The sequence below is a fragment of the Falco rusticolus genome, chromosome 4, assembly GCF_015220075.1.
Source record: "Falco rusticolus isolate bFalRus1 chromosome 4, bFalRus1.pri, whole genome shotgun sequence".
NCBI classification, from domain to species: domain Eukaryota; kingdom Metazoa; phylum Chordata; class Aves; order Falconiformes; family Falconidae; genus Falco; species Falco rusticolus.
The window spans coordinates 58,982,932-59,010,781 of NC_051190.1; the positions used below are offsets into that span (position 1 = coordinate 58,982,932).

The window sequence follows — 27,850 nt, forward strand, 5'->3', positions numbered from 1 at the left end:
TTTGAAGTGAAATCAGTTTTAATAAAGTACCAAATGAAAGCATCCTTTCAAGAGTGCAAATGACTATGCTGCTATTTTTGTAATTTTAATCACATGCAGCCTGTCTCTGTCATCTATGAAGGGGAAAAAAGCATTGAAAATAGATTAATCTGTTTTGGAAAGCTTGTCTCTTGACTTCATTTCTGGACATAATTAAAAGACTGGTCTGTTGGTTAGAATTTTCCCATTTACTTTGACTTTTCTTTGACTACTGGAAGGGGAAAAGGGATCAGGGGAAGTACTGCTGAAGAACCCTGTCAGTTAAAGCTTTGTACAATACTTTTCCTTTCATGCTGAGCTCAGATTTACTGGCAAGCATGAATGTGTATACTTTTCCCATCAATCTATTATGCCTTCTCCTCTCCTCGTATTAATCCTTTCAGAGTAGTTGTTGCTTGTTCTGATATCACCAAACTACAACACGAAGTGAAAAGTAGTTTAACCAACTATGAAGTGCTCTGGATTGCTTTATAAAGCGGATGGAATTGATTTCCGCCCCCCCCCCCCCCCCCCCCCCGCCTTGGCCAACCTCTATTTCCAGTATTCCAGGCTCTTGTGGCTTAAGCCTCTAAATATCCCATTCTGCAGCCACTTCCCACACCAGCAGAAGCTCAATCTATAGAGGAGAACAATAGAAATTAAAAGACTGTTGATTCCGTGAATAAATATGAGCCCCAAGCTGCCTCATTATCCCTGGAAAACATGTCCAAACGACTGTCTTTGGGTAGTACTTGCAATAACAGGCTGGTAGTGTTCCCTGATGTGACAAAATCTGCCCCTTCTTGTTTTATACGGTCTGATTTGCTCAGCAGAGCATGCAGTGATGGGTGTTGCAACTTTTTCCCAATGTGAGTTCATGGAGGAAGGTGATGCTCTGTAAGCTTTCCAAATGCAGCACGCTGCAGTGCAGATACTTCACAGGCAGAGCTGGGCGATGACCCCGGGGCGTTTCAGAACTCGTTGTTTAAGGGAAAGCGTCATCTGAGGACATGGTATCGATCGGCTGTTGCCTCCTACTGCTGACATTTAGCCAATGGGGTTTAGGTCCTTCTGCGTCTCTTGTAACTAGGCCCTAGGCTGGGGTAACAGAAAGCTTGGCTGACAGCTGGAAGCAGGAGTGGGCTCAGCTTTTGTCTCTTTGCTGTTGTACTACAGCATGTATAGACAATCACGTGCCACTTGTATCGGTGTTGTACACGTGATGTGATTTTTTTATATGATGGGCATACTGCATATAGAATCATAGTATCATTTAGGTTGGAAAAGACCTTTACGATCACCAAGTCCAGCTGTTAACTCAGGACTGCCATGTAATTACATGCAATTTGAGAGTTATATGAGACATGCATTAGTTATGTGTGACAGCCATATAGTTCTGTCTGGTACTTTATCACACTCAAGCTCAAATTTCATACTTGCCTGGTTTCCTAAGGGACACATGTTTTGGCGGAAAAATACACATTCTCGCATAGCTTTTTTATTTTTTTAGCTCCTAGGATTTGTAGGAGTTGCTTAGCAATGTTATGGCACTATCTATTAGTCTCCAGATATCTCAAATTCCCATCCTTGTGCTATTTTCTAAACTAAGGGAAATCAGAGATATTATTTTTTTTTTTTTAATGGAATGATTCAGACACATGCTCATTTATTCAGCTGTAGGCTACTTTGAAATGTTTGTGTCATTATTTCTTCTTTGTCTTCAGAATACGGTAAAATGAAAAGGTCACAGATATCGTATCAAACAATAATACGGTGAAAGCTGTTACTGGAGACAAACTCATTATAGTGAGTGCTATAGAAAGGATGCATTTGTTGATTTGGGTTGTGTGGTGGAAGGTATGATTGAGTATATCACAGTAAGCGTCTGTGCAATGTTTTGGCGTGGCTGTAATGTATTTTATTCATTTTCACAAACAAGAATGAAGCTCTGCAAATTGCAGTGGGACGGTCCCAAAGTCATATTGAGTCACTATGTGTTAAGCAGTCTTCAGTCCCTTACTGAATGCTGCTCACTACTCCTGAGACCCTACAGCAGCACTTAGACATCCAGGGCAATTACATGTACCCAGATCACTGCCACTCTACTGCTTCACCCTTCCTCTGCCTGGCTGTTAGACCTCAAAGGAACAAACATATCAGATGCAAAGACACCAGGAGTAGTCTTGAACCCTGGCAAGAGAATTTTATGCTCCCTGTACCTTTTGGCCATCCCACCTCTGCTGCTGTTGCTTTTGTGCTGCTGGCAATTGCAGCCTTTTAAAGCCTTGTTCTCACTTCCAGTACTGACAGGTGGGGAAAAAGTTGAGGCACTCTTTGTAATTTCAAGTAGAGATGTGAGGGCTTTCACACCGCCTCTGCTAGCCACACATCAGGTGCTGTGCAAGCTGCCCTTGCTCCATCTCTGCCTGAGTGACCAAGGTGGCCTTGCTCAATACCTGCTATGTCTCTGTAGTTAATGAACTTTATAATGCTAAGTAAAGGATATCTTATCCCCTTTTAGAGGTCTTATGGTGTGCTCAGATCCCTAATGTTCTCCAGGAGATCTCAGTAAGATGTGTAGGATATAGAACTCTTACGCATCCCTTCGGCATCAATTCTTTTGTGTTACAAGCAGATCAAATAAATGGATGGCAACAGGACCTTGCTGCTACGTTAATTAAATTACTTATGCTATTTAAGTTTGTATTCTGGCAGCTATGTATTTTATATGTTAGCACATCATGCAGTAAGTTTTCCACTTTCTTTATTGTGTTGTCTGGTTTCAGGTGAGTTGGGGACCTGGTTTCAATTCAACAGAGGAGTACCCCACTAAGGCAGCTAAAACAAAGCCATAGTGCCAGCCTGCTTTCGAAGAACACCTCTCATTCGCTGAAAACAAAACCTCTCAAAGGTGCTCCAAGTGGCATATCAAGACTGCCGGTCAATTTTTAAAAATTAGAGCAAGTCATTGTTCTGGTTTCTGTTTGCTTCATCGCAAGGAAAGCAGACTATTGAGGCTGTACTAGTAAGAAGTCTGTTTATCCCCTTCTTTCTCTTTTTTAATGGGCACATACCATTACCTCTGTGTTAGGGATTCCGGGTAGGCTTTTCCATAAATAGCATTTCCACTAGAGGGCATTCAAAATACTGGTGGCAAGTTTTAGCTGTCCTCTGCTTTGGGCCATGGACTGTGGAAGACCCCAGCCCAGAGAGGTGGATGCTGAGGAGGTGCTGAGGCACAGAGAGTGGGCAAAGTGACATGTATCTGTGCACCATATGTTTCATCCAGCTAGTTAAGTAGAATAATGCCTCAGTGTTGCTTTCTGCCTCTTCCTTACACCTTCAAAGACTTGAGTACAGGAATCTGAAAATATTTTGGGGTTGCCTTCTCCAAAAATAAAGTAATGAAGCAGGCAGGAAGGGCCTTGAATCCCTTTGTGCCTCTTTTAAAGAAGACAAGCATCCGCAGTGTTTTCATTATTCAGACTCTTGAAAAGGCTATTTTGGCTGGTGGAAAGGCTTATCTACCATGGAGCTAGTAAGAATGCAGCAACCTGTATTTACCATAACAAATCTCGCTTGAAGAGATCTAGAAACACTTGAGAAAAAAACCACGAGTATACAAATGCTTGCAGCCATCACGTCACTCAGCAGTCACTGAGGGCAGTGACCACCACAAGCCACCCAACTCCAGTAAGCATTTTGCGGAGACAGTGAACTCCAGTGCAAATCCCAGTGCAGGTGGCAGAGCTGACACCCCTCTTGGTGTTTGTTGCTTGGGGACGTTTTTGAAAGTTATCACGAGGCTCATGGTGTTCAGTGGCTCACCACCGCTTATCAGGGTCGCATGGTCGCACCCTTTGCTAGAGGTGGTAGCAGTCCCAAGGAGATCCCCTGCACTGTGTAAAGCTGGGCTCAGCCCTGCCCTGCCTACAGGATCCAGTGCAGCCACCTGTCAGGTTATACATTCCAAAACTGAGGACATTTGGTCCTTATGCCTGCATCACTTGTGAGATCTCGTCAGTTGTGGTGGTATAACTTCCATCTAAATGTGCCAGCTTTAAGATGAGTGTATATTATATGTACCTATTTAATAGTGACAGAATTTTGCATAACCTCACTATTGAAAGTGTATGGATCGTGTTATAAGTTCAAGTACTTTTTTTCTTTTTTTTTTTTATTTTTGGTTAAAGCTAATATAAAAGTAAATGAAAAATAACAACCATTGCAATGAAAAGTGTACTTCATAAAACAAATGCTTAAAAAGCCACTTGCTCCAGCTGTGGCTTTTATGTATGAGGATCTCTCAGGCAATTGTATGTGCTTACATAAGAAGTCTTTCACAGCATTTACATTTAAACCAGTCATCATCTTATATGCAGATCATTTATTTGTCCTATAAATCACTGTTGCAGCTAAAAATGAAGATGAGGCTCTCCCTTTCCCAAGCAGTAGGCTGCTAAATAGCCTCACATGTTTGCAGCTGTTATGAAGGTGGGATTCTGTGTTTGACAGTGATTGGGGGTGTGGGGGTGTGTATGTTTTGTTATCTCTGTTTTCTCATCACTAGTGTTCTCTTTTACATTTTCTGACCTGGATAGTTGAGTTACAAAATATGTATTATGGCTATTCTGTAAAACACTGTATTTGAATAAAGGGGTGGGAGTAGGGGGGAAGTAGGGAGCAAAGAAATAAATCCTTCCAACAGTTAAAAATGAGGAAGGAATTCAGCTACCTAGAAATAATCAGAGAAGGGAGGAAATGTCAGTGAAGATTGATCCCTAAGATTGCAGGGAGCAGAAATACTAAGCCAGACTGTGAAGAGGCAAACTTTGAAAAAACAATTTGGAGATGATTCACAGCTGGCACTGAAGTTGGGGCCTCAGAAGTCTCTCTCACACAGATAAACAAGCGAGAAAGAGGCATCTGTTGCATTACAGCTGCCAAGGTCACACCAGCAGGAACAGGCAGAGGGGAAGAAAAAAGCCAACGGTATGGTCCGTGTTCCTTGCAGGGATAACACAGTGCCAAAGAACTATTGCACTGCTAATCATGTGCCTTTGAGACCGGAATGATGTATTAAAATATATATGCTGCCTCAAAAAATAACCCCACAGTGGATCTAAAGTAATGTTTTTGAAAACATATAATCCACTTAAATAGGAAAGTCTGACTATGAGTACACATGCTTGATCTTTAGGGTAAGCAAACCAAAGTGGATACATAATCCAGAAGTGAGAAGGGCACAAGTACCTGCTGTGTTCCCCAGAGTCATGCTCCAATTTAGGCAGGAAAGTGCTATGCAAAATATCTCTAGCTGCGCATGAGCGAGCAGACTTCACAGCTTGCATCCCACGGCTGTCTTATTTGTTTACCATGAGCTGTGGGGTCCTGGATCTTGAAACAGCAGCAAGAAACAGGAAGCGGCAGAATATAGTGCTTCATATAAAACTTTTATAATCACTTTAAACAACCTTCTCAGGCTCAAGTTGAAAAAAAAAAAAAAAAGCAACTTAGTGATGCTTCGGTAATGCACAAATAGCAGCTACACCATGAGAGAGTTATGCAGAGCCACAAGTCATTCTTGCAATGCCCATTGTCTCCTCTGCTGCACGTACCTGCTGTCTCAGACAGCAGTTCTCAAGCTTGTAGGAATATTTTGAAGTGTATCCCCTGTAGGAACAGATATTCATGCAAATAACTAATTAATAGCATTGACTAAATAGACTGGATTTGATCTGTTAAATGAAAATACCACTCCAAATTGCTTTCTTAATGATCTTGGTCATGGGCAATGGAAATGTGTTATATTTTTATCTGTAACTATATTCATAATCTATTATTGCCTCTAGCATGTTCACAGAACCTTTGAAATCTGGAAAATCATCTGAGTGGATCCCCAAGCCACAGAGGTCCTCAATGGAGCCTCTGAAAATTGGTCTGGACATAGAGATTCCCTCGTGACTAACCCTGGGCAGAACCAATATGTTGGAGACAGCTGGAGAGGGGCAACAGTAGCAGGGCTGGTGCGAGATAAAGCTAGCTAATACGTATCCTTAAAGGCCAAAGCTTTTCCCCCCTTTATAATAAAACTATTTCTGTGATGCCCTTTGACAAGCTGAGAAGTCTTGCCAAAGATAGGGATTAATTTGGAACAACAATGAGTGTTCTTGTGGTCTTCTAATAGGAGCAAGGTTGAGAAGCAGTGCTGGGGATGCTGTGTAAGCAACAGAGATGCTCTGCAGCCTCTGTAGGAGTAGGGCTGGTGTCAGCTGATCTACCATCCAAGTGTTTCCAATTCCCAATTCCAACTGGGGTCATTGCTGTGCAATAATGTGATATTACTGTTGTCACATTCTTGGAGAAGGGCAGGGCACAAACCGTGCTTTCAGAACAAAACAAAATTAAATTCTCCCTCTCCAAAGCTTATTCAGATGAACACAGAACAGAAATCTCCAGAATGAACAGCCAGGATGTCTGGCTGCCTCTGCAGCATCTAAAAGCATAAACTCCTGTAATGAGAGTTTTTAAGCATGCAGCCCTCGTGGTTTTACAGCAATCTGTTCTGCTCTGGCATCTCCTATATGAGGAGCGCTTGACCTCTAGAAGGATCTGCAGTGGAGGAGCACAGATCCCTCTGACTTGTGGCATCTGGGCCATAGAGGTGCAGCATGAAGAAGAGATTTGCCATTGCTTTTTGTGTGGATGAGATGTTGGCACAGGGACTCAGGAGAGCGAATTGTTCACCGGCATGCCTTGGCACATCTGAAGGACCATGATGGTGCTGTGGACAGCCTGCTTTGTACAGTTCCCTCCTGTTCCTCTTCAAAATTCTCTAGGAAAGCTGGAATGGTGGGGCTATAGGGCAGTTGCAAATGTATTAAATCAGACTTGGAGATTAAATGGATTTAACTTTTGGGAAGTATGCCACTCTTCTTAGAATAGTATGGGTCAGGTAGACCTTTTTCTCAGATAGTTGCTAGAGGAGCTGCCAGGAGCTGCCAGCCTTGTGTGCCCACCCTGCTGTCTCCATCTTGGAAAGCAGCCCAGCGTATACCAAGCACTGTTGCCCTTGCATCCTGTGGGCCTGTTTGATCCAAGCTACGTCAGTCACCTTTCAAATGACTGAATGCTGAAATCCATGGCTACAACATTTTTACAGGCTCATCTCACCTTTCTTATAGTGGATGTCTGTGCTGGCAGAGACAGCACGGGATCATAACTCTTCCTGAGTTACCTTACTAACATCTACTACCTCCATAACGCTGCATCCTAAAAAACCTGATGCCCTTAGGACTTTTCCTTTGTAACCTACCTGTAAGCAGGTTTTTCAGCTGTCATAGCTTGCCAGAGTACATGCTTTCCTGGGCCGTGTGTCCTCCCTGAATGCAGCAAACCAGCCAAACCAATGGGAACTGTAGGGAGTGTGAAGCTCCGAGGGACTGGCTGTACAAGCAGAGATTGTGTGGTGTGTTCTGCTGGAGGTAGCACATTACCACATCCCAGTTACTAATGGGTTAGACCCATTAAAATTTCAGATATGTAGCTGCCCTTTACCTGGAGAAGGGAGAACATCAGCAGACTCTGCAAAGGTAGAGTTAATGAAGTAGAATTCATTTCTACCCAGTCTGCCCACTGGTTTCAACTTCCTTGATGTGGTAATGAAGGGGGACTAAATAGCCCAGTGTGGCAGAGCCAGAACCCCAGGTTTCAAAGGAGCAGAAGGGTTCTGCATCCAATAACTATACCCACTGCTGCTGCAGACTAATTACTGCCCTTGCATAGTCTATACTCCCTTGAACAGATGCGTGCAGCTGGAGGGCTCCCTGTGAGCACAGCCTGCCGTTGGATCTGGCAGAGGGGATGTGAATGCTTCGCACTGACTTCTGAGAGCCCACTGCTGCTTCCCAAGAAGGGACTGCCCTGCATCCGCAGACAGCAGAGACCTCTATCTACCTGAAGGGGTGGAATCAAGGATGGTCTTAGCACACTGATCAACTTAAAAATGTTGGGAGCAATAACCGCTTCTTTCCCTGGCATGCGTTGCGGTAATATGTGCTCATAAACAATGGTTGTTGTGCTTTAGTTCCTAAGAGTTCATAGGTCTTCATGGCAATGACTTTTGAAGTTTTTAATCCACCTAATCTTCCAGAGCCATTGCAGCATCATTTTCCATTTGCAACGTGCAAGGTTTGCAATGATCTTTGAGAGTGAGGGAGCTTTGTGCTGGTGGTAGAGATGCTCTCCAATAACTGCAATTAGTGTTTTGAGAATGATTCCAGACCACAATCCTGTTCCTGCCAGTCTCAGGAGAATGAAACACTTCCCTTCTAACAGGAAAGGCTCTAGGACATGTGTGACTAATTTGTTACAAGGTAATTAAAATTTATCTTACTGCAGCACTGCATGATTTTGTTGAAACAAGCACTCTGGGTGAAGATGAGTTGAGAAGCTGGGAACAGTTCCTTTCACCTGTCACTGATTTCTCTCCCGATGGGAGGGAAATGACTGTCTGTCCTGCCATGGTGCTGGGGGAGCTAATTGCTGTCAGCTGTGGGGATGCCATTCACATGGCTGTAGTTGGCACTTTGAACATGCATCTTGGTTAACAGGGAGAGCTGTCTGTGCTCATAGCAGTGCTCCTGAGCTGTCCCAGTGGTGGTATGGTGTGGACTACATGGAGTAATGGAGGATGATCATGACGGGCGTGCAGCTCGTATGACAAGGAGCAAGCCTGGAGGTAGACCCTTCACATAGGCCAGGCAGCTCTTGAAGACAAACCTGTTGCAAATGATGGGTGGTAGGGGATGAACCCTGATGCATCTTCAAACCTGGCAGGGAGGAAACATGTGTTCCCTATATTCCTGTGATCAGCGGGGGTGTTGTGGGGTGGGATGGATGGGAAGGTCATATTTCTAGGGTTCTTATCTGCCAGTGCTTCCTACAATGCCCTAAATGGGACTGTCTGTGTAAATCCTTCTGCCTGGGCAGCTGCTAGGGTTGGTAGATAACTGATTATTGTCCTGTGATATGGATGTATTAATCTTTCATAAGCAATGACTCAGCTAAGCAGTAAAGTTGGTACCCTAAAACAGTACAGAGGTCAGGATGGATGGCCTCAGCCCTGCTAATATGCGAGCAGATTATTCTGTGTTGGTTAGTAATGACTATTTCTGATACGGCAATGGCCACTGCTTCTTCCTCTAGCATCTCCCCAGGAGATGCTTGGTAACCTCTGAACCCCTTTGATCAAGGAAGGGTGGTGGCAGAGAGCTGGAAAACATGACCATCCCTTGCTTACATGTCTTCCTGGCAGTGAGCAGCCACTTAGGGCTATCTGAGGGGATGAAACCCCCTGCACAGGTCAGGTGTGACAGAGAGGTACTGCCAGGCAGAGAGATCAAGGCATTTCAATAACACTGGGGTAGCTGTGCCAAAATGTTGGCAGGTGCAACGAGAACAGTAATGCACCTGTGTAATGAGGCTAAGCCATAGGTGTTTGCATAACTAACTGCAGGACTAGTTAGCACAATCAACTTCTTATGTGTCCAACAACAAGCTTAGTGAGAAAAATCTACATTGTAAGGAAAAGTGGCCATTTCCTGAAAACTAGTGAAAACTGTGTGTCTTAAATTGTTAACTGTGAAAGAACTGAATACACATGGAGAGAGCATGTGAGAGTAAATAGACAGGTACAAATATATTTATTTTCAATAATAGTGAAGTCCGGTGATTGCCCACCTACTGAGGGGTCAGGGACACAGTGTATGGTTTGTGTTCTGAAAGGGTTCTGTTTTGCAGAAATTTCCAGGATATACTGTAAGGAAGTATAAAAACCACAAGATACAGTTTTATTTTGTTTGAATTCCTCTTGGAAAGAAAAACAGCAAAGGTGTGGATTAAAGCAAACCTTCATTACTACCCACAACAGGTAGAAAAATAGACCAAGCCAATTGGAAAATTCAAACTGATCCACTTATATAAGACCTTGAAAGCAATTCTGCTCTGATGGCTGGGGAAAAATGTATGAGCAAGAATAACCTCACTATAAACATATACAAAATATTGGGGCTAAAACTATTGGGACTAAAGAGATGAAATTGCAATGTAAGCTAGGACTATGTCATAGTATAACCCAGCAAGAGGTTGATACAGGCTGTTAAATTTAAATGTAAATTATTGCTTCTTGTTAGAGAGGTGCTATTCACTTTTTTTTAATGAGCTGTTGCCTGGATCCTGGCGCCTGGGACCAGGCAAGGTTGTCGAGTTTCCTACCAGCACAATTCTGTGTTGCAGATCTTGTATGTTGTAGTTTCTGTGAACTGATGTAATGGTGAAAATGCAGAAACGCTTAGGAGGTGTGAGTAGTACCTAGTAGGTAATCTGTAGGAAAGCTTGGCCTGCCATTGATCGTGTCCATGAACCAAGGGTCAAATTTATCCCAGGTATAAAGGAGAGGTTACCTCTAGCAGAGTTGAGTTGTGTTCCTGGTGAATGTGACCTTGTATAATTAATCTGTGCTGTAAAATTGAGGATCAAATGGAGCATAATCACTTCCTTGTCAGAAAAATGCTCTGATGTTCCCTTTCCCTAGCTGGTTATCCGCAGACTCAGTAGAGAGCCCAATATCACGTGAGTGAGAAAACATTTAGCTTTATACAGCACTACAGCACAGGGGCAAGCTCCGGGCTTGATCCAGCCCAGTACACTGGGGAGGGGGTGAGGAGGTGAAAAGCACCAACGTGGCAGGTAGATGTTGCCTGATGTTGAGGTGAGTGAGGGCTTGCATCAGTCCTGAGCAAATACTGAACAGCCTGCGCGCTGCTCGAAGTTTTGCCCAACTATGTGAGGTCCCCTGAGGGTTACTGGAGAGTGGTTCTCGCTTTATGCCTCATGCTCAGGCACACCCCGTGTCACCCCATGCCACCAGCAAGGTGGGCGAGCAGGCTAGGAAGGCTTGTTTTACAGCCCCATCGTGTTGGAGAGATCTCCATCATGACAGGGAGTCTGCAGGGAGCTACAGCAGCATGGAGTGGAGCAGGCAGCACACGCTGGTGTGTCACCCTGCAACGTGACCTACATGGCAGCTGCAAGTGCACAGGAGGCAGCCATGGTATCACAACCACAAAGGGACCCCCGTCACGTCAGGGACATGGACGGGGCCAGGGGAGTCTGGGGGCATGTTTACTTTGGTGAACGTGTCACCCACCCTTTGGCTGCGAGGCAAGCAGCTCGCTGGGGAGTGCTGGTGCTTTCTGTGTCACATCGTTGGGCACCTGCTTCCCTGGGAGCGCACGCTGCATCCTCCAGGACTGCCCTGGGAGCGCACGCTGCATCCTCCAGGACTGCCCTGACCGCGGGGCAGAGGCTGCCCTTGGCACAGCTTCCCGTCATAGCCGGGAACTGCCTGGGCACTGAAACCTCTGCGAGTTGGGAGAAGACAAGAGCCTGTCTGCCAGAAACTCCGCATCCACGGGATTCCCGTCGCTAGCAACGCAGGGAAGGCAGGATTTAATTCCCGAGCACAGGGCTCCTGCGGTCCCTTTCCCACAGCTGCAGGAGGGGAGATGACTGCCGAGCTCCAGCTCTGCACATCGCCAGCGAGCAGCACATTGTGCTACGAGGCGGCCGGTGCATGCGCAACGCGCGGGCTGCCGCCGTGGAGGTGGGGAGCGAGGAGGACCACATCGCTGCCTCCCGCTCCGAGCTGCCAGTTGCTGGTTGCCAAGCAGTTATCATTGTTTCTGTGACGATTGCAGAGGCTGTTGCTAATTGAAGAAGCCCCCACAGCATCCTTCTCTCTGCTCCTGCTTCTGCTTTTATTTTAGAGGCTCAAGGGGGAAGACAGCTAGACTAGTGCTTTTTTACATTGCATTTTTATTTATTTCTTTTTGTGGGGGTGGGAAATTTCTCAGCTGGTGATTAAGTGATGGACTAGTTACTCATCCTTATCCCTGTAGTCTTTGTGTGTGTGTGTGCGCGTGTATGTCTGAAAACACACGGACAAGCTTACACACACACACACACACACACACACTGTAAAATCCTGTTTGCCACTGCAGTGGGCACAAATAGGTGAGCATGACTACAGCCAAGGAGCAAAATGCATCAGGGAAACAAGCCCAACAACAAGAACAGGTAATGCTTATTTTCCTCAATTTCAAACAAATACAGATTTGCATTGTATAGCTCTATGTTTCTTGTATGATTTTTTTTTTCCTTGAATCTTATTGGTGTGCATTCCTAAAATTGTCAACTGAGTCACCAGCCAGTGGCAGGAGGAAAGTACTGTGTGGCTGGGTTCAAGGTCTGCTTTCTCGGTGTTGTGGAGGCTGGCAGGGGGAAGCTGAAACTGTGCTATTTTTAACAGCCTGTACCTCTTGCTGAAGGCTATAGAGGTTTGTTCTGTAACTTGTTCCTTACGTGTGTGTGTGGGGCAGGATGCTGGGACGGAGGCCCCTTCTTGCTGGAGGAAGGGGGTAAGGCTTTTTAACAGCCCCTCTGCAGATGGATGTAAAACTGCAAAAGTGGGGTTTAGCTTCTTTGTTGTGCACTTTCAGGGATTTTTTATTTTTTTTTTTATCTGTCATTTTCTTAGAGGGACACTTCAGAGTATAGCGTGTGCTTAGGCTGTGCGTGTGCAAGTGATGGGGGGGCAGGAGGGGGGCAAAAAGCAGCTGTAAGTAGGTATAACTCCCGTTGACTTTGGGGAAAATTGCAGTGCTTACACCATATCTGAACTTGACTCATTTATTTCTCTTGGTAGCTGCTTTATGTGTTTCTGTAGAGGCAGAAAGTTAAAGACTTAATTTCCCCTGTCATGCCAGTTTTCTAGAGGGTATTTCTGTCTGACTGCACTTACCAGGACAGGATGAAGTCAAAACTTTCCCTGTCAAAAAAAAGCAGCGGGTGGCAGAAAAAGAGGACAGATCATCAGCTGTAAAGGATAGGCATAGTTAGGAAGTGATGGCATAAGGGAAAGTCTGGGTACGATCTCTGAGCTCCAGCTGAGGACGCCAAAGGTTCCTGGGCTCCTGGTGCACCGGCAGATCAGCAGCTCCATCCTCACCGGCACCCGCTTGCCCTCCCTGTGCTCGGCCCCGTGCCTGGGGGGACCGCGGCGGAGCCCGTACGCTCCAGTTCTTCAATTTTCGTCGTCTCCTTAAGACATTGGAAGTTCACCGCTTTAATCTTCGGTTAGGACAACACGGGAGGATAATTTAAACAGATCTCTCAGGGCACAAATTAATTCTTAAATTAGTTCTTCCTGGCTTGATAGGCTGAGTGCCTCGCACGTTGTTTTTCTTTTTTTTTTCTTTTTATCTTTTTTCTTTTTTTTTTTTTCTTTGTGCTTTATTTTAGAGAACTGGGGAAGGGAAAAGCATGGAAAGACATGAGGCACCACAAGTAGCATCATATGATCAGCGTTTTCTGGGTGACATTTTACTAATGGCCAAAAGAGGCTCAATGGTTCTGTGAAAACAAGAAAACAACTTTCATACTGAGAGTAAAGAAACTGTGTCTTCATCTAACCTTACATCTGTCAGGCTTCTCTGTCTGTTGCTTTTAGAATGTGCATTTTTGTCACTGTTTGCTGCAGATTAAAATCAGTCTCGCTGTGTTTCTGGGAGGCAGGGGTGTGTAAGTGCCGTTTCTGAACAAAGAGAGCTGTGGGGCTGTCCCCTCCTCCTCCGTAAAGCTGTGTAAAAGTGTCGGGGGTTGTAAGTCAAGAAGTGTAAGTCAGCTGCCTTTTATAAAGGAGCAGTGGTTTTGTTTCAGGTAGTGTTACCTGCCTAATGCCATTTTGCTAGTGGTATGCCGTGTCTTTGCTACTTCGCTCTTCACATATGAAGTATAAAATGCCCAAAATAGGTCTTTGGTATTATACAGTCTTGATTGAATATATTCTGTGACTGATTGAGTTGCAATTATACCCATATGGTATGCCTAAATATTCTGAAAGTACATGCTCTCTCAGCTCTGCTCTAGTGTGAGCATGAAATAGAAATATCAAGCATATATAAATATCAATGATATCGATGAATATTAACGTTTGAGTCTGTAAGCAACTTTGCACACTCCCATAATTTCTGGTTGTTTGTTTTCACAATACATTATTAGTCAAATGGCTTGGCACTGGGGGGTTGAATCCAATCTGTGTCCATTGATTTGAGTGCACTTTTATCTTCCAACACCAAAACCAGATCTAAAGCCTTATTTTATTTCAAACAGTTCATAACTGAAAAAGGGGTCTATCCAAATTCTACTTCCAGCTGAAATTCTATTTCCAGGCTTGAGCATAACAAGAATTCCTGAGATATTTTTTTTTCTTGCTTAAAACTGATCAAGAAACTGAAAATTGTAGCTGGGAGAATATTGAAGGCAAAGTGCTAGTCTGTCTTTAGAGGGACTGAGTTTTTTCTCAGAAGCAGCGGCTGCTGTCATAAGAGATTGTGACCATCCTTTTTCAGTATTCCTTGCTGTGGCATTCCCTGCATCCAGACACATGCAAGTGACACAGTTGGCTTAAGTCTATGCTGTGTCCTTCCATGCTAACCCAAACAGGTGCTGGGCACAAAAAGATACTGCAGGAACAGAGCGGGGAAAGTTTGAAAACGTCTGCAGAAGCTTTGTAGGCATAAATTTAAAAATCTAATTCAGACCCATGTGCCTATATGCAAATAAAGTTCTGTCTTGAGATTTGCAAAAATTATAATAATTAGAAAATGATTGGGACATGGAGATAAGCAATGCACTGCCTTACCTGCTTGAAGCCAGGTAATTAACATCTCTTTCTTCCCTTTGTTAATTAAAAATGTTTCAATACAGTTTCCTTCTGATAAGCAATGTTGCTCACCTCCACGCCAGTTAAATTATTCAGAATTTTAATCATTTATCTCCTTGCTTATCTGTTTCCTGGGTCTGAACTTTAAGTCTTTTGGGCATCATGTGCAGAAAACATTCTGTAAGTGATATGTAATACCGTCTCTTACTGTCACGTTGTGATTGCTTGATCAAGATGTAAGTTGAATGTGGTTGCCTCTGTAGGCGTAGGTGCTTTTGACACAGCTATGGTTTCTTGTTCAGATGGCTGGAGCTGGATGCCGTGCAGTGTACGGTGATTACAGTTGGCTTTCAGCTGGACCCCGTGCTCAGAAGTCTGTAGAAAAGCAGCAGCCACTAATAGACTTGGGATCTGGCTCAAGAGGACGAGTGAATCTTGTTCTCTGTCTTGGGGATTGTTAGCTGGATGTGTGAATATACCATTAAAACGACTTTTCCATTAAAAAAAAAAAAAGGAGAAGAAAATAGCAACAACAGGTCAAGTGCTGGGTCAATGTGCTTTAGTAATTTACTTTGACTGAAGATCCTTGTGTTTTAACATAAGCCTGTAAATTTGTTATCTTAGTTTAGCCCAGTTCTTGTTACTTTTAATGGCCTCTGGGAATGCAAATAGCTCTACAGTCATACATAAAAATGAGGAGGCTGAGTTTTTTTATGAAAATGTGGTAATAGGCATAATGCTAAAATGAGACGTTTAAGTATTTTTAAAAATGAGTCAGCATATCAAGGATAACAGAATCACAGATTCTCAAAGAACACCTTTTATAAAACATACTTAAAGAGTTGATTGGTTAATTTGGTACTTGAACACTCAGAATAAATGATTTTTCCCATTTCTTTTTCTGTATAGAGAACTATCATGGACTTGCAGGGAGCGAGATCATGTCCTAGACAAGGTTGTTAATGATTGTTTGCATGCAGGTCCATGCAAAAGATCAAAAATTAAGTAAGAAGGAAAAATAGCTTGAGGGCTGCCTTTTATTGAAGTGGGGTCCATGGAGGAGTGGAGTCAGATCAATAGAACAGTTCTGCCTATTAGTTGTCATTAAGGTAATCAATTTTGAATTTTACGGAACAGGTGGAATATCAAATAGTAAGTGTCTTCAAGTGGAGACAGAACACATTTAACTTGGAAAACCTAGACCAGACTCAGGAATAAAATGATGGAAAGATTAATATTTCATGCTTCTAATGTTCCCCTGCCACTCTGTACTTCACAGAAATAGCCTGTAGTAGCTTGAAGAGTGAGTACAGTTGGAGTATCTAATATACCATGCTGAAATGTGCCTCTATTTGAGTAAATTTATCCAAATAAGAAAAAAAGGGTGTACTTTAGGTGCATTATGCAGGTTCTTCCCATACATACTTATAATTCAGGTAATTCTGGGATTCTTGCAGCAAGGGTTGTCAACCCCTGTGCACCCTGACGTCTCCCTTGAAGGTCATAAATATCCTCAAGCATTGTGAGATAAGTCCTATGCTGTTACCTCATTCCCAAAGTAGATTAAACTTAAAAATATGGGTATGCTTACATTGGGAAGTAGTGTGGACCCACCCCATGAGAGTGAGAGAGATGGTATTGAGCTCCCAAATACGCATTTTTTCAAGCTAGTTCCAGACTGGTGTGAGTGTTCATTAGTGGTTGAACAGCATCTTCTCATTTAGCTTCATCCAAAAGGAAACTAGTCTGTGTGCTCTGAAGCCACTATAAAATACGAGTTAGAGCGTGGTAGATAGGAACAACTGGGAGATTTGGTCAGTAGTGCAGTTCTGAATTGAACAAAAGTACTAGATGCACCCCACGTGTCTTTAGTAGGGATGGGGGAATACAGTTAAATAAATGTAACTTAATGTGAGCTATGTTCCTGTATCTGAAGATATTCTTAAATGGTTTGTTTGTTTGTTTGTTTCTGTGAGGTGTGACTTAAAATCATTTGAGATCTGCTCTGCTTACCTGAGTGCTGTCTAGAAAATTATCATCCCTGGGTGCCAAATGTCTTAGTTCAACATGCTGTACCTGAAATACTGGAATAATCCTGATTCTCTGTGACACTAAAGCCTCCTTACATCACATGAGCAATACAAATTGGGTCCAAAGAGTGCAGGACCCCTTCACCTTGTAAACAGGCTGCAGTGTGCGGCTGGTTCAGGCACGTATTGTAAGTTATGAATTTCATCTGTCGAGATAGGGAAGGGACTTCACCCTTTTATTTGTCAACACTATCCCTGGTGTATTGTAGACCACAAAGAGCCACTACTGAATCCTTTACATTTTCTTAGCAAGGTTGGAGATGACACGTCTATGTTCGGAAGCAGGCTGAGCTGTGGATTTGTTACCAGAAAGCCCTGATTTGCAGTGCCACTAGCTGGCACCGTCAGACTCCCCACTGCAGCACCCCAGTGCCATAAAAGCCACGGAGAGGAACTGAAGAGCAGTGTGACATACCTCTGCAGTACCCAGATTCAACAGTGGGCTGAATGGAGCTTGGCCTGGAGCTGTTGAACAGGTGGGAGGGAGTATCCCAGGAGATGAGCTAATTTAGCGTATTATCTCAGTGACTTGTGATAGCAGAGCTCCTACGTTCTTGGCTGGAGATGAAAACTGTCAAATCCCAAAGGTGAGTCCCTGCTTGTGAGAATCCCTCATTCTCACTGACTTGCTGCAGTATTCTGGCTCTGGTTATTACAGCTGTGCAGAAATCAGGGAACTATGTCCGCTTTTGGACTGCGTCTGCCAAAGAGAAGGGGAAGAGGAGAAACCTGACTCACTTGCATAAAAACCAAAGGATTTTTAATTTTTTTAGGGTTTGGTTTTTTTTTTAGTTTTACTGGAACTGTTTAGTGTTAGCTGTTTAAGCACATAATTTTTTAAAAATAAAATTGTTGATATGAGATAGCACTTCTTTTTTCTTGATAACAATTCTTGTAAATTACATCTCCTGTTGTAGACCCAACACAGGCTTTCTCCAGGAAGTCATAGGGAACATTTGTGTTTCATTCTATTAATGATATCTAATCTATTTCTCAAGAGGTTAAATTTCCGTAATAGTGCTGCTGAGGATACTGTAGTCAAGAACATGAAATTGCATCAAACTGGCAGCCTTTTCAAGCTGTTAATTTGCCACCAGGAATGCAAGCAGCTGAGCCATGGCAAGGGGGAGACAGAGATAGAAAGGACCATGTCTGGCATAAAACTGGAGTCTCAAAATGAGAAGGCTGTAGGAAAGCTTTTTTGGTGTTCAGTACTGAAGTGGAAGTGCTTCTGGAAGGCTTCAGACGTGTCAAGACCGTGCTCTAGTTGGTGATCCTCTAAGTACACCACTTCTAAGGGTTGGTATACTTCCATAGGATGCTGCTTGAGATTAACTATGCTATATGCTTTGGCTGTACCTTGATAGGTCAAGTGGGAGATGTTCTGCCACTTGTCTTTGGGACCGTGCTGGTTGCTGCTGCTTCCTCCATTCCTGGCAGAGGTACCCTGTGTTGCAGTCTTCCTCATTAAGTCTTGCTTTTGCTGTTGAGTCAAGATAGAATAATTTGTCTCTGAAGTTCACCAGTTATCTAGGGGTCATGTGAGAGTGTTTGAGCCCTACAAGAAAAAAATTTTCTTAGATTTCTATTTTTTTTAAAACTTTTACCTCAGAGCATTGGATCCTTCATTCCAGTGGTGGTCCATTAGCACCACTGTGCATTGCTGCAGTCATTTTGTGAACAAAGGTTTTTCAGTTCTTACGCCTTTAACGCTGCTTCTTTGTCACCTTTATCATGCATTAACTTGTGGTGAATTATGGTCACTTTGGATGATATGAGAGAAGGTAGGACTTTTTAAATTATGTAGCATACAGTAATATATATTATTTATGTAGTTTATTCTGCATGTTTTGCATTCAAGTCTTTTGTTCTTTTGCCCTTTCTGTTTTCCTTCCTTTCATCCTTTATTTTGTCCTTCTACCCTGCCTTGTGTGATTCTTAAATGAGATTTAAGCAAGTGAAATAGATTCAGAGAATGTCAGCAGAAATAGAACAGGAAAGTTGAACACATTTCTCCAAAGGGCTGCTGCAGCTGTGGGGAAGAACTGACTGCAGAAGTGAGAGGAGTGCATTAAGCAAGTTTGCAAAACCTTTGTTAAACAGAAATTTGGAGAGGGACCTATATTTGAAATCAATGAAGGTGATCAAGAGTGGAAGGGTGAGTTAGTATCTATTTCTGATTCCAGAGCAAAATTTGAGTGGGATTATCAGGTGGCTTTGAGTGACAGCTCAGCTGGTTGGAGCATGGAACCTCGTGCTTCTTGTGCTGCAGACTTCCATTGCAGCTTTGAGCAAGAGTGTTAGACTTAGGTCCTCAGTGGCAGTCCGCAGCTACTCTTCTGCTCAGATATTCCATTGAAAAAAAAAAAAAAAAAGACCTTGGATTCTTGTGAGGATAACTGCATGAAATACAAAGTTCTGAAATACTGTAGTAACTCAGGCTGCACAAGTAGCTGAGATATCAGAGAGACATACTCCTTGACGTTTAGAGAATGTAGGGAAAGGGTTATAGGAGAAAACCTGAAAGTTAAAACTCATTCTGAAGACATAGATATGAATAAAAATTTCAGCAGAAAAAGATCAAGATAAAAGTAAATCCTGGCAGGACTTCAGGTAGTTATAAGCAAACTTGCAAATGAGAGAGATAATGCACAGAATTATGGGATTGTGCCTGACTCTAGGATTTTGGGAACTTGAATCAATTTTATATTTTGAGGTAAGATAGAGATGCATCCTTGCATTCGCTGTTCCATAATGCAATTAGACCTTTTCCGAGAAGGAGTAATTCAATTTTTTCAATAGGAATACTGTGGTGTCATTAGGAGCCATAGAGATTAAATGCAAAAGTGAATGGGGGGATGATGAACCAGGGATATGTGTGGTCAAAGGTAAAAACAAAATCTGTCAGAAGCAGGGGCTAGATGCTGAAGTTTGGGGGCCAGGAGGTCAATAGAGAGCATCTTCCTGAAAGTCAGGATGAGACTATGAGCCATGGCTGGAGCCCAGAGCCTGGCACTTGTAGAGAGAAAGCCCTAACAAAAGTTGTGGAAGTTGTGGAGAGAGCCCTTAAGTGTGATGGAAATGGAGAGGACACAGCTAATTCTCACCACCATTGGTGAAAGTCCTCCACAGGTCAAGGAAAGTGAGAGAGGAGAAGATGAGTGGGCTAGAGAATAACTCTTAACTATCTGGAGCAGAAGTAGGATTGGTTTTGGTGGTGAAAGGGGCTTGTGGAGGAAGAAGCTGCAGGTAGGCAGGTGGTTCATAAGGAAGTAGGGAACACATGGCAGCACCCTTCCCTGTCCCACAGGAAGGTGGCAGCCGGAGCAGTGAGGCAGGGAGAGGAGGAAAATCAGCTATGGCCACGTTGTATAGGGTTATGGTTAGGGTGATGGTCCGTTGTCAAACAGCCCGGTTGTACAGAGCTGCAGTGACTCCTGTCATTCCCAGGAATGCATTCAGTGAAAGATCTCAGCAGGCTTTGCGACCTTCCTGAGGGCTCACAGAGCGGGACAGTGGCTGCTCTCCATGCAGTGTGTGGGTGATGCGGTGGCACCAACAGAGGAATGAGATACAAGGTGAGGGCTAGCTGCAAGCCTTGTGTGACGAGGGAGTTCAGGGCACTGCCTCTTCTCTTGCCTTTGCCAAGTGTTGGAGTTGTGGCCTTGGGCAGTGCTTTGTCTCAGTATCTCCATCCTGTAACACACCAGTAACTGTTTACTTGCCGGCCTGGAGTGAAATGGTGAAGATGGCTATATTTGCCAGCTTTCAGATACCCTGTGTCTCTTCAGAAATACCCTGCCTTTAAAATAAGTGCTTAAGTAACACATTAACCGAAGTCACTGCCTTCTATTCCTCGCATAGGGGGGTGCGGTGGGGAGAGAGCCGCAGCTCTCTTTGCCAGGGGAGAAGATATCCAGAAGAACAAGAGGAAGAAAAGGGTTAAGGTCCTCTTCTCACCCAGGGAAAAAGCTCTGCTTCCCTCATCCTCCTTTGTATTACCATCCCTGAATGCCCGGGTTGCCTCTGCCCCTACTGCTGCTGGAACAAGGTGTTTGTGAGACAGCCTGTATGCTGTACGCGTGATGTATGGTAACTGGCAAGCAATGTATGGCTATCACTGTTACAAGGTATTGTGATACTGTGTTGTGATAGAAATGGCAGGTGAAAAGTGCAGACAGCCCATGATTTCTTAGAGTGGGATTTGTCCCAGTCTGCTGGACAACATCTGGTCACAGAGGTATAACAGAGACTCTGTTTTGGGATCTTGTTAAATAGCCCTGCAGTGCCAGCAGTGTGGCTGTGCCTCCGGGCTCAGCGCTGTGGCAGGAGAGGATGGCAAAAGGATGGAACAATCTCCCTACATCCCTGCAAGTGAGGAGTGCTGTTGGAAGGCTGTCTCCATGACCCTGTCTCCATGACCACCTTAAAAAAGCCAAATTGCAGATGATCATGTGCAGAAGATAGGCCAGTTTCCTTAGAATTGGTACATGCTGGGATGGAGAGACTTAGTCCATGGGATCCTGAGGAGTCACCAAGGGAGCAGGAATGTGGAGACATCTCTCTGCTGGTGCCTCAAACTTGGTGTGTCCCTTACAGCTCTTTGGTGGACATACACGCTGCCACCATCCCCATGTGGGAAAGCCTCCTGCCCTCATTGCATCTGCTTGTACAGGTGTGAAGACCCAAATCTAAGCAGAGCGGGGAATCATCCCTGAGTATGTCTCGTGGTGAAGAAGGATGAGACAGGCTGAAGCACGCACTTAGGAGGAGTTAAGCTGAGCTTACACATTAAATGATCTTGTGAAAACCCATTAGCAAGGGGGAGAGGAAGAGTTTGTGCAAAATAGTAAACAAGCAAATCTGAAGGCTGAACTGTTGTTTGTTTGTTTGTTTGTTTGTTTTTTAACCCTTCAGCTTTACATCCTTACCTTTGTTGGTCTGAAAACAAATGGCTGTTTCTTTTATTGTTTGTAAAAACCAAGAGAGATAAAAATAAAAGCAAATTTTATATAAAGATTCACAATGCTTTGACTAAAGTAGTTTGTATTATTGCTTAACTGCTGCTGAGCTTGAACTTGGAGAGATAATAAGCCTTCATCTGAAGCAATTAGTCTGCAGTTTTTGACTCCATTACCTTCACTTATGTCTGTAGCAAATAGTTACATGCAGATACTTAAGGCTTTGTTGTAGTATATTATTGTCAAAAGTTAAATCACAATATAGACATTAATTTATTGTTAATTTAGCTTGTCAGAGTTACCACAAGAAACATGTAATTGACTGGGGGTGAATGTATACAGTAGCATATTCTGTGGAATGCATTTGGGGTCTTTAATTTAGCTTAATCACACACTGTGACCAACCTCTCAACTCTTTCTGTCTAGGGTTTAAAGGGGTCTGATACTTAATCTTAATGTGGTTGTAGGATTTAATGAATGGTACATTAAGCTGTAACTATCCTTAAGTGTGCTGACAGCTTTACACTTTTATCTTTCTGTTTTCACGGCTAGGAGCAAACAGGTTATTTTCAAGTGCATATGCAGTATTCTGTGATTACTGGTAGAAAGAAAGTCAAGGATGGACAGGGGAAACATATTCCAACTTCGCTCATACCAAAATGAGAGAGAGAAGAGGCACAAAGTCGTAGGTTTTTAACTGTACAAAATGGTCTATGGCAAGGCAGATGATATAGCTTGAGGGATGTAGTAAGCAAAACCTTCAGGGGTTTTATTATTCTGAGATACTGTGGTACTACATGAAAAGGAGGAATTGCTCAAGGTGGGGAAGGATAATGAAAACTTCTTTAGTTTTTATTACCTAAATTTCATATTCTGTAGATTCCATTGCTCTGAGTGTAATAAGCATTGACTAGTCCTTGTAGCAGGAAATTTGTACCTAAACTTCGTTTCTTCTAGTTAACAAACCCTGGCAATTCACAGTTTAGTAGAAACTAATACTAGCAGCATTCTTTTTTATAATTTTCATGTTCCAATATCTGTGATGTAAAAGTTAATTTACAGACATTGCTGAGAACGCTGATCCATTGAATCTAATGAGTATTTGAGATTAATCTTTGTGAGCTTAATCGTTGGAGGCTTCAGTGGCATTAAATTGAATTCTTTTCCATGGTCTTTTCCTCATAAGGTATGATACATGGTTTTACATGGATTATATTGATGCTTGACTTTGCTGTTGCAAGTCGTGCTATAATTAGAAGTTTTATTCCAACAATCCAAGCTAAACTAGCCAGATAAAACAGAGCAGTTGTGAATGTATGGGACAGCAAAATCCAAGGAGAAATTGATTGAAATAGCCCTGGTAAATACATAGCACATAAAATTTGTCCATTGCTAGAATGTATATTGACTAGGAAATGTTTTGACTTTCCTTGCTGAAGGCTCTCCAGTTCTCTCTTGTTCGAATAGATATCTGCTGGTGGGACTAGCTGACTTAGTTGCTACTTATTTACTTAAGAAATGTAACCTTCCTACCCATAACATCTTTAAGGTTGATAGCAAGTAAATAGATGATGTCTTCATTTGGCTTTGCTCCTTGTTTACAACCTGGACTTTCTAATGCCCTTCTGAGAGATTAAGAGACTGTGTTGTTATCTACTAGGCATCTTTCACTCAAATGTGTTGAGGAATTCAGCACTGATACTGGGCTGCATGTTGACAGAGTATCCCTGTAAGAGAATTTTAAGGAATTCTGGAAGGTGAATTTATCTAAAATGTTATGAAGAGATGGTTGGAGCAAGTGGTTAAATGGAAAATAAATCTATTGACTTCAAGCCTTGAGCTGACCCCTGTACCATCTTTCAATAGTCTGAAAACCCATATGTAGAAAATTGAGGCTTTAAGTCTGCAAGAGCAACAAACTTAGAACTGTTTTATTCCAGCTGGCCCATTCTGTTTTCATGTGATTTTTGTGATAGAAAAAGCTGATAGCATAAGTGGCTCTTCTCTGTACTCTTCTGTCACGATGGGGAGAAATGCTTCTTTCAGAAGTCGAATTTCTCTTAGGTACTCAGATATGTGAACTCTTATGGAGCTCTGTCTGAGAATGGACTTCAGGATTAGGACCACAATATAAATCAGGCTGTGTTTACATGCTGGAATAAGTTTGCAGGCCTGGTTTCCTCGTCATTTGTTTCAGAAGATTCATTTTAGCACCCATTGGCTCCCATCCTCTTGCTTGGGAGGAAATACTGCACACGTTGGTCCTCTCCTGACCTCGAGGTGGGAGGTGACTACAATGCACTTGAGGATCAAGTCAGTCCACTGCCAAACCTCCATGCTAGATAGTGTTCTTCCTATAAATTCCTGTAGTTTCCTATAAATTCTTGTAAGTTGCTATAAAGTTTAGAACTTCCTCAGTCAGTTATAATGCTCTTAGCATTTTGGGTGGGTCAGTAAATAAATTGTCATCTTGTATGTCATGCCAGAAGGGAGCTTTTTTTTTTTTGCTCTTCAGCATCCTGCTGTGAATTCCAGAAAGACTACAGTGATCAATAGCACACAGCCACTGTCACAGGCTAAGCCCAGGTTTTAAGTCGTCAGTGTTCACCCTGCTGTAAATTAGAGCAGTTTGAAACTATGATGCATAGGTTTTGTTCTGTAAAATGCAGTTCATTCATGCAGGGATATTCCCACTATATCATCTAAATCAAAGTATTCTGGAGGCACCTTTCAAATTTCCATAGAGTTCTGCCTGGGGATACAGGAGTTGCTGACTGAGAGCTTATGGGTCAGGATTAAAGCAAGGGGTGGGGACAGGTGACATTATGGTGAGGATCTGCCATTTTTGAGAAGGGAAAAAAGGAAGACCTGGAGAACTACAAGCCAATCAGTCTCACGTCTTCGCCTGTCAAGGTCATGGAGCAGATCCTCTTGGAAGCTATGCTAAGGCACATGGAAAATAAGGAGGCGATTGATGACAGCCAACATGGCTTTGTAAGGGCAAATTGTGCCTGGCAGATTTGGTGGCCTTCTAAAGTGGTGTTACAGCATTGGTGGATAATGGAAGAGCAACTGATGCCATCTACCTGGACCTGTGCAACGCAATTGACACAACTTCCTTGTCTCTAAATTGGAGAGACACGGATTTGACAGGTGGACTGCTCAGTGGGTAACGAATTGGCTGGGTGGTCACGCTCAAAGAGTTGTGGTCAACAGCTCGATGTCCAAGTGGAGACCAGTGACTAGTGGCATTTGTCAGGGGTTGGTACTGGGACCAGCACTGTTTAATGTCCTTGTCGGCAATATGGATGGTCGGATCAAATGCACCCTCAGTAATTCTGCCAATGACATCAAGATGTGTACTGGGGTCAACATGCTGGAGGGAAGGGATGCTGTCCACAGGGACTTTGACAGGCTTGAGAGGTGGGCCTGTGAGAACCTCATGAAGTTCAGCCAGGCCAAGCACAGGGCCCTGCACATGGATCGTGGATCAAGGCAGTCCCAAACACAAATACAGACTGGGTGGAGAATGGATTGAAGGCAGCCATGAGGAGAAGGACTTATGGGTGCTGGTGGATGAGAAGCACAACATGACTGGGCAATGTGCATTTGCAGCCCAGAGAGCCAACTATATCCTGAGCTGCATCAAAATAAGTGTGGCCAGCATAGGTCAAGGGAGGTGATTCTTCCCTTTTCTCAGCTCTCCTGAGACCCCACCTGCAGTGCTGCATCCAGCTCTGGGGGCCCCAACGTAAGAAGGACATGGACCTGTTGGAGTGAGTCTAGAGGAGGGCCATGAAGATGATCAGGGGGCTGGAGCACCTCCCTTATGGAGACAGGCTGAGAGAGCTGGGGTTGCTCAGCCTGGAGAGGAGAAGGCTCCAGGGAGACCTTCCAGCAGCCTCCCAGTACCTAAAGGGCCTACAACAAAGCTGGAGAGGGATTTTCTTAAAGGGGCCTGTAGCGATAGGACAAGGGGGAATGGCTTTCAACTGAAAGAGGGGAGATTTAGATTAGATATAAGGAAGAAATTCTTTGCTGTGAGGGTGGTGAGACACTGCCCAGAGCAGCTGTGGGTGCCCCATCCCTGGCAGTGCCCAAGGCCAGGCTGGACGGGGCTTGGAGCAACCTGGGCTGGTGGCAGGTGTCCCTGCCCATGGCAGGGGGGGGTGGGAACTAGGTGATCTTTGAGATGATCTTTGAACCCAAACCATTTATGATTCTATAAACCATTTATGATTCTATGTTGAACATGTCTGGACCATAAGTCTAATTTTACTTAAGGATTTATATGCATCTACATTAAAATGGAAAACCAAAAAAGATTGAAATCAAGATTTGATGGAATGGGAAGTTACCAAATCAAAAAATTCTCATTGTTCTAAAAATTATTTCTGCTGCCAAAATATGCAATAAGCTTCTGGTTTTATTCTTACGGGTTTAAAATACCTGAAAACTGGAAGTTTGTCCGTTTGTGATACAACTGGAGTTAATTACACCCCTCAGTAAATATTGAAAAGGTCTTCCCCATCTTGCTCTAGGAAAGAAAAGAGGGCTTTGGTTGCTACTTCTGTAATAAAAATTTCTGGGAATACTGTTTTATGTACACAAAGATATGAGGTAATTGACCTCAACAGGCCATGTAAAATACACATGAGAAATAACATGTACTTGAGGCTAAAAATATAAGCCTAAATCAATCCAAGTGGGATGCTTGTTGCTCATGCTACTTCTAGTCCTCTCACTGAAACTAGAACTTATTTCTCTTTGTTTTGTTTCCCAAGTAGTTTCTTTGTCATTTTTTCTTGACCTCTATGAAAAAGTTTGAGTAAGAATCAATTCTTTATTCATCTAAGTTGCTATGGCATGGTCTACTGTAATACCCAAGTTGTGTGTAGTCCTGCAAGAAGAAGAATAGATGTGGCAGAAGTTTGGGGAAGCAGTTAATGAGACTATAATGAAGCTACACGAGTGTGCTGTTTCTCGGGGGAGTCACTGTGTAGGGACACAGTGATGAACATTTTTCAAACCATGTTCCAGATTATGTTTCATTCTGTTCTATCCAGACTCATATTTTTGATCACAAATGCCTATGGGTTGCAAGAAACACAGACTCTGATATCCACTGAACTGATGTTTTGTCTTTCCTTGGCCCATCTTTTGAGAAAATGCCTTGTGTCAGTCAAAAAGAAGATTTTTTTGTGAGGAAAAAGGGATTGCCTTCTTGCAAGCTATTCACCAAATACTGTTTCTACTTTTACTTGTGGTTGGCTGCTTGTCAGGTGTAATGCATAACTTTTATTTATTTTTATTGCTGAAACTGCTGATAAAACAAGAGATGACAGTTCCTATGAGGCTGAATTTAGGTGACACTCGAATGTTTATATTTCATTATTTTTCATTGTCTTGACAGTTTCCATAGAGTTTCTTTCTATCATATAAGCCTTCAATTACCAAATGAAGATTAGTCCATGGCCCCAAGCCAAAAATTTTTTGAACAGCATTTTTTATATTATTCATCAAACTTGTATAATATAAGTAACTCCAGAATAGATCAACTTCAGCTAAGGCATTCTTCAAGGCTGGTTGTGATGTCAGTGTGCAAAAGGGGAGACCGAACTCTGTCTGAAAAAGGTGTGGCATTCACTTGTGCTAACTCTGTTTGCAAAACGTTACCTATCATTACTTTTTCCTTTTGCTTTCATCTCCTGGGAAGGAGGGAAGAATACACAAAAAACACATATTAAGCCAGACTATTAGCTTAAGCAAACAGATAAAAAAATAAAATCATTGGTGTCTGCTTTGTGAATTTCCAGGGAGCGAGAGAAGACTAGGAGCTTTCTTTAAAAAAGAAAGAAAGAAAATCCACCTGTGACTCCTGTCTGCAGGAATGACGGATTTAAGGGAAGACAAATTTTTTGCAGAAGTAGCTGCGGCCGTTGCTAGTCTCTGGGATCGCCTCCTCCCTGCCTGAGCGGGGGTTTGTGGAGGGGTCG

At 43.2% G+C, this 27,850-nt stretch overlaps 1 protein-coding gene across 2 annotated transcripts in view; it reads left to right on the forward strand.

Moving 5' to 3' along the window:
- The window catches only part of DPP6 (dipeptidyl peptidase like 6), a 422,788-nt gene that overhangs the window by 146,647 nt on the left and 248,291 nt on the right, over positions 1–27,850 (forward strand). Inside the window, exon 1 of one of the 2 annotated variants that reach the window (XM_037385817.1) lies at positions 11,715–12,156. The exons of the other annotated variant lie outside the window; for it this stretch is intronic. Coding sequence (XP_037241714.1) covers positions 12,100–12,156 — 57 coding nt within the window. The 5' untranslated portion in view covers positions 11,715–12,099. Of the gene's footprint in view, positions 1–11,714; positions 12,157–27,850 lie in introns of those variants that run through there. 2 annotated transcript variants of the gene reach the window in all.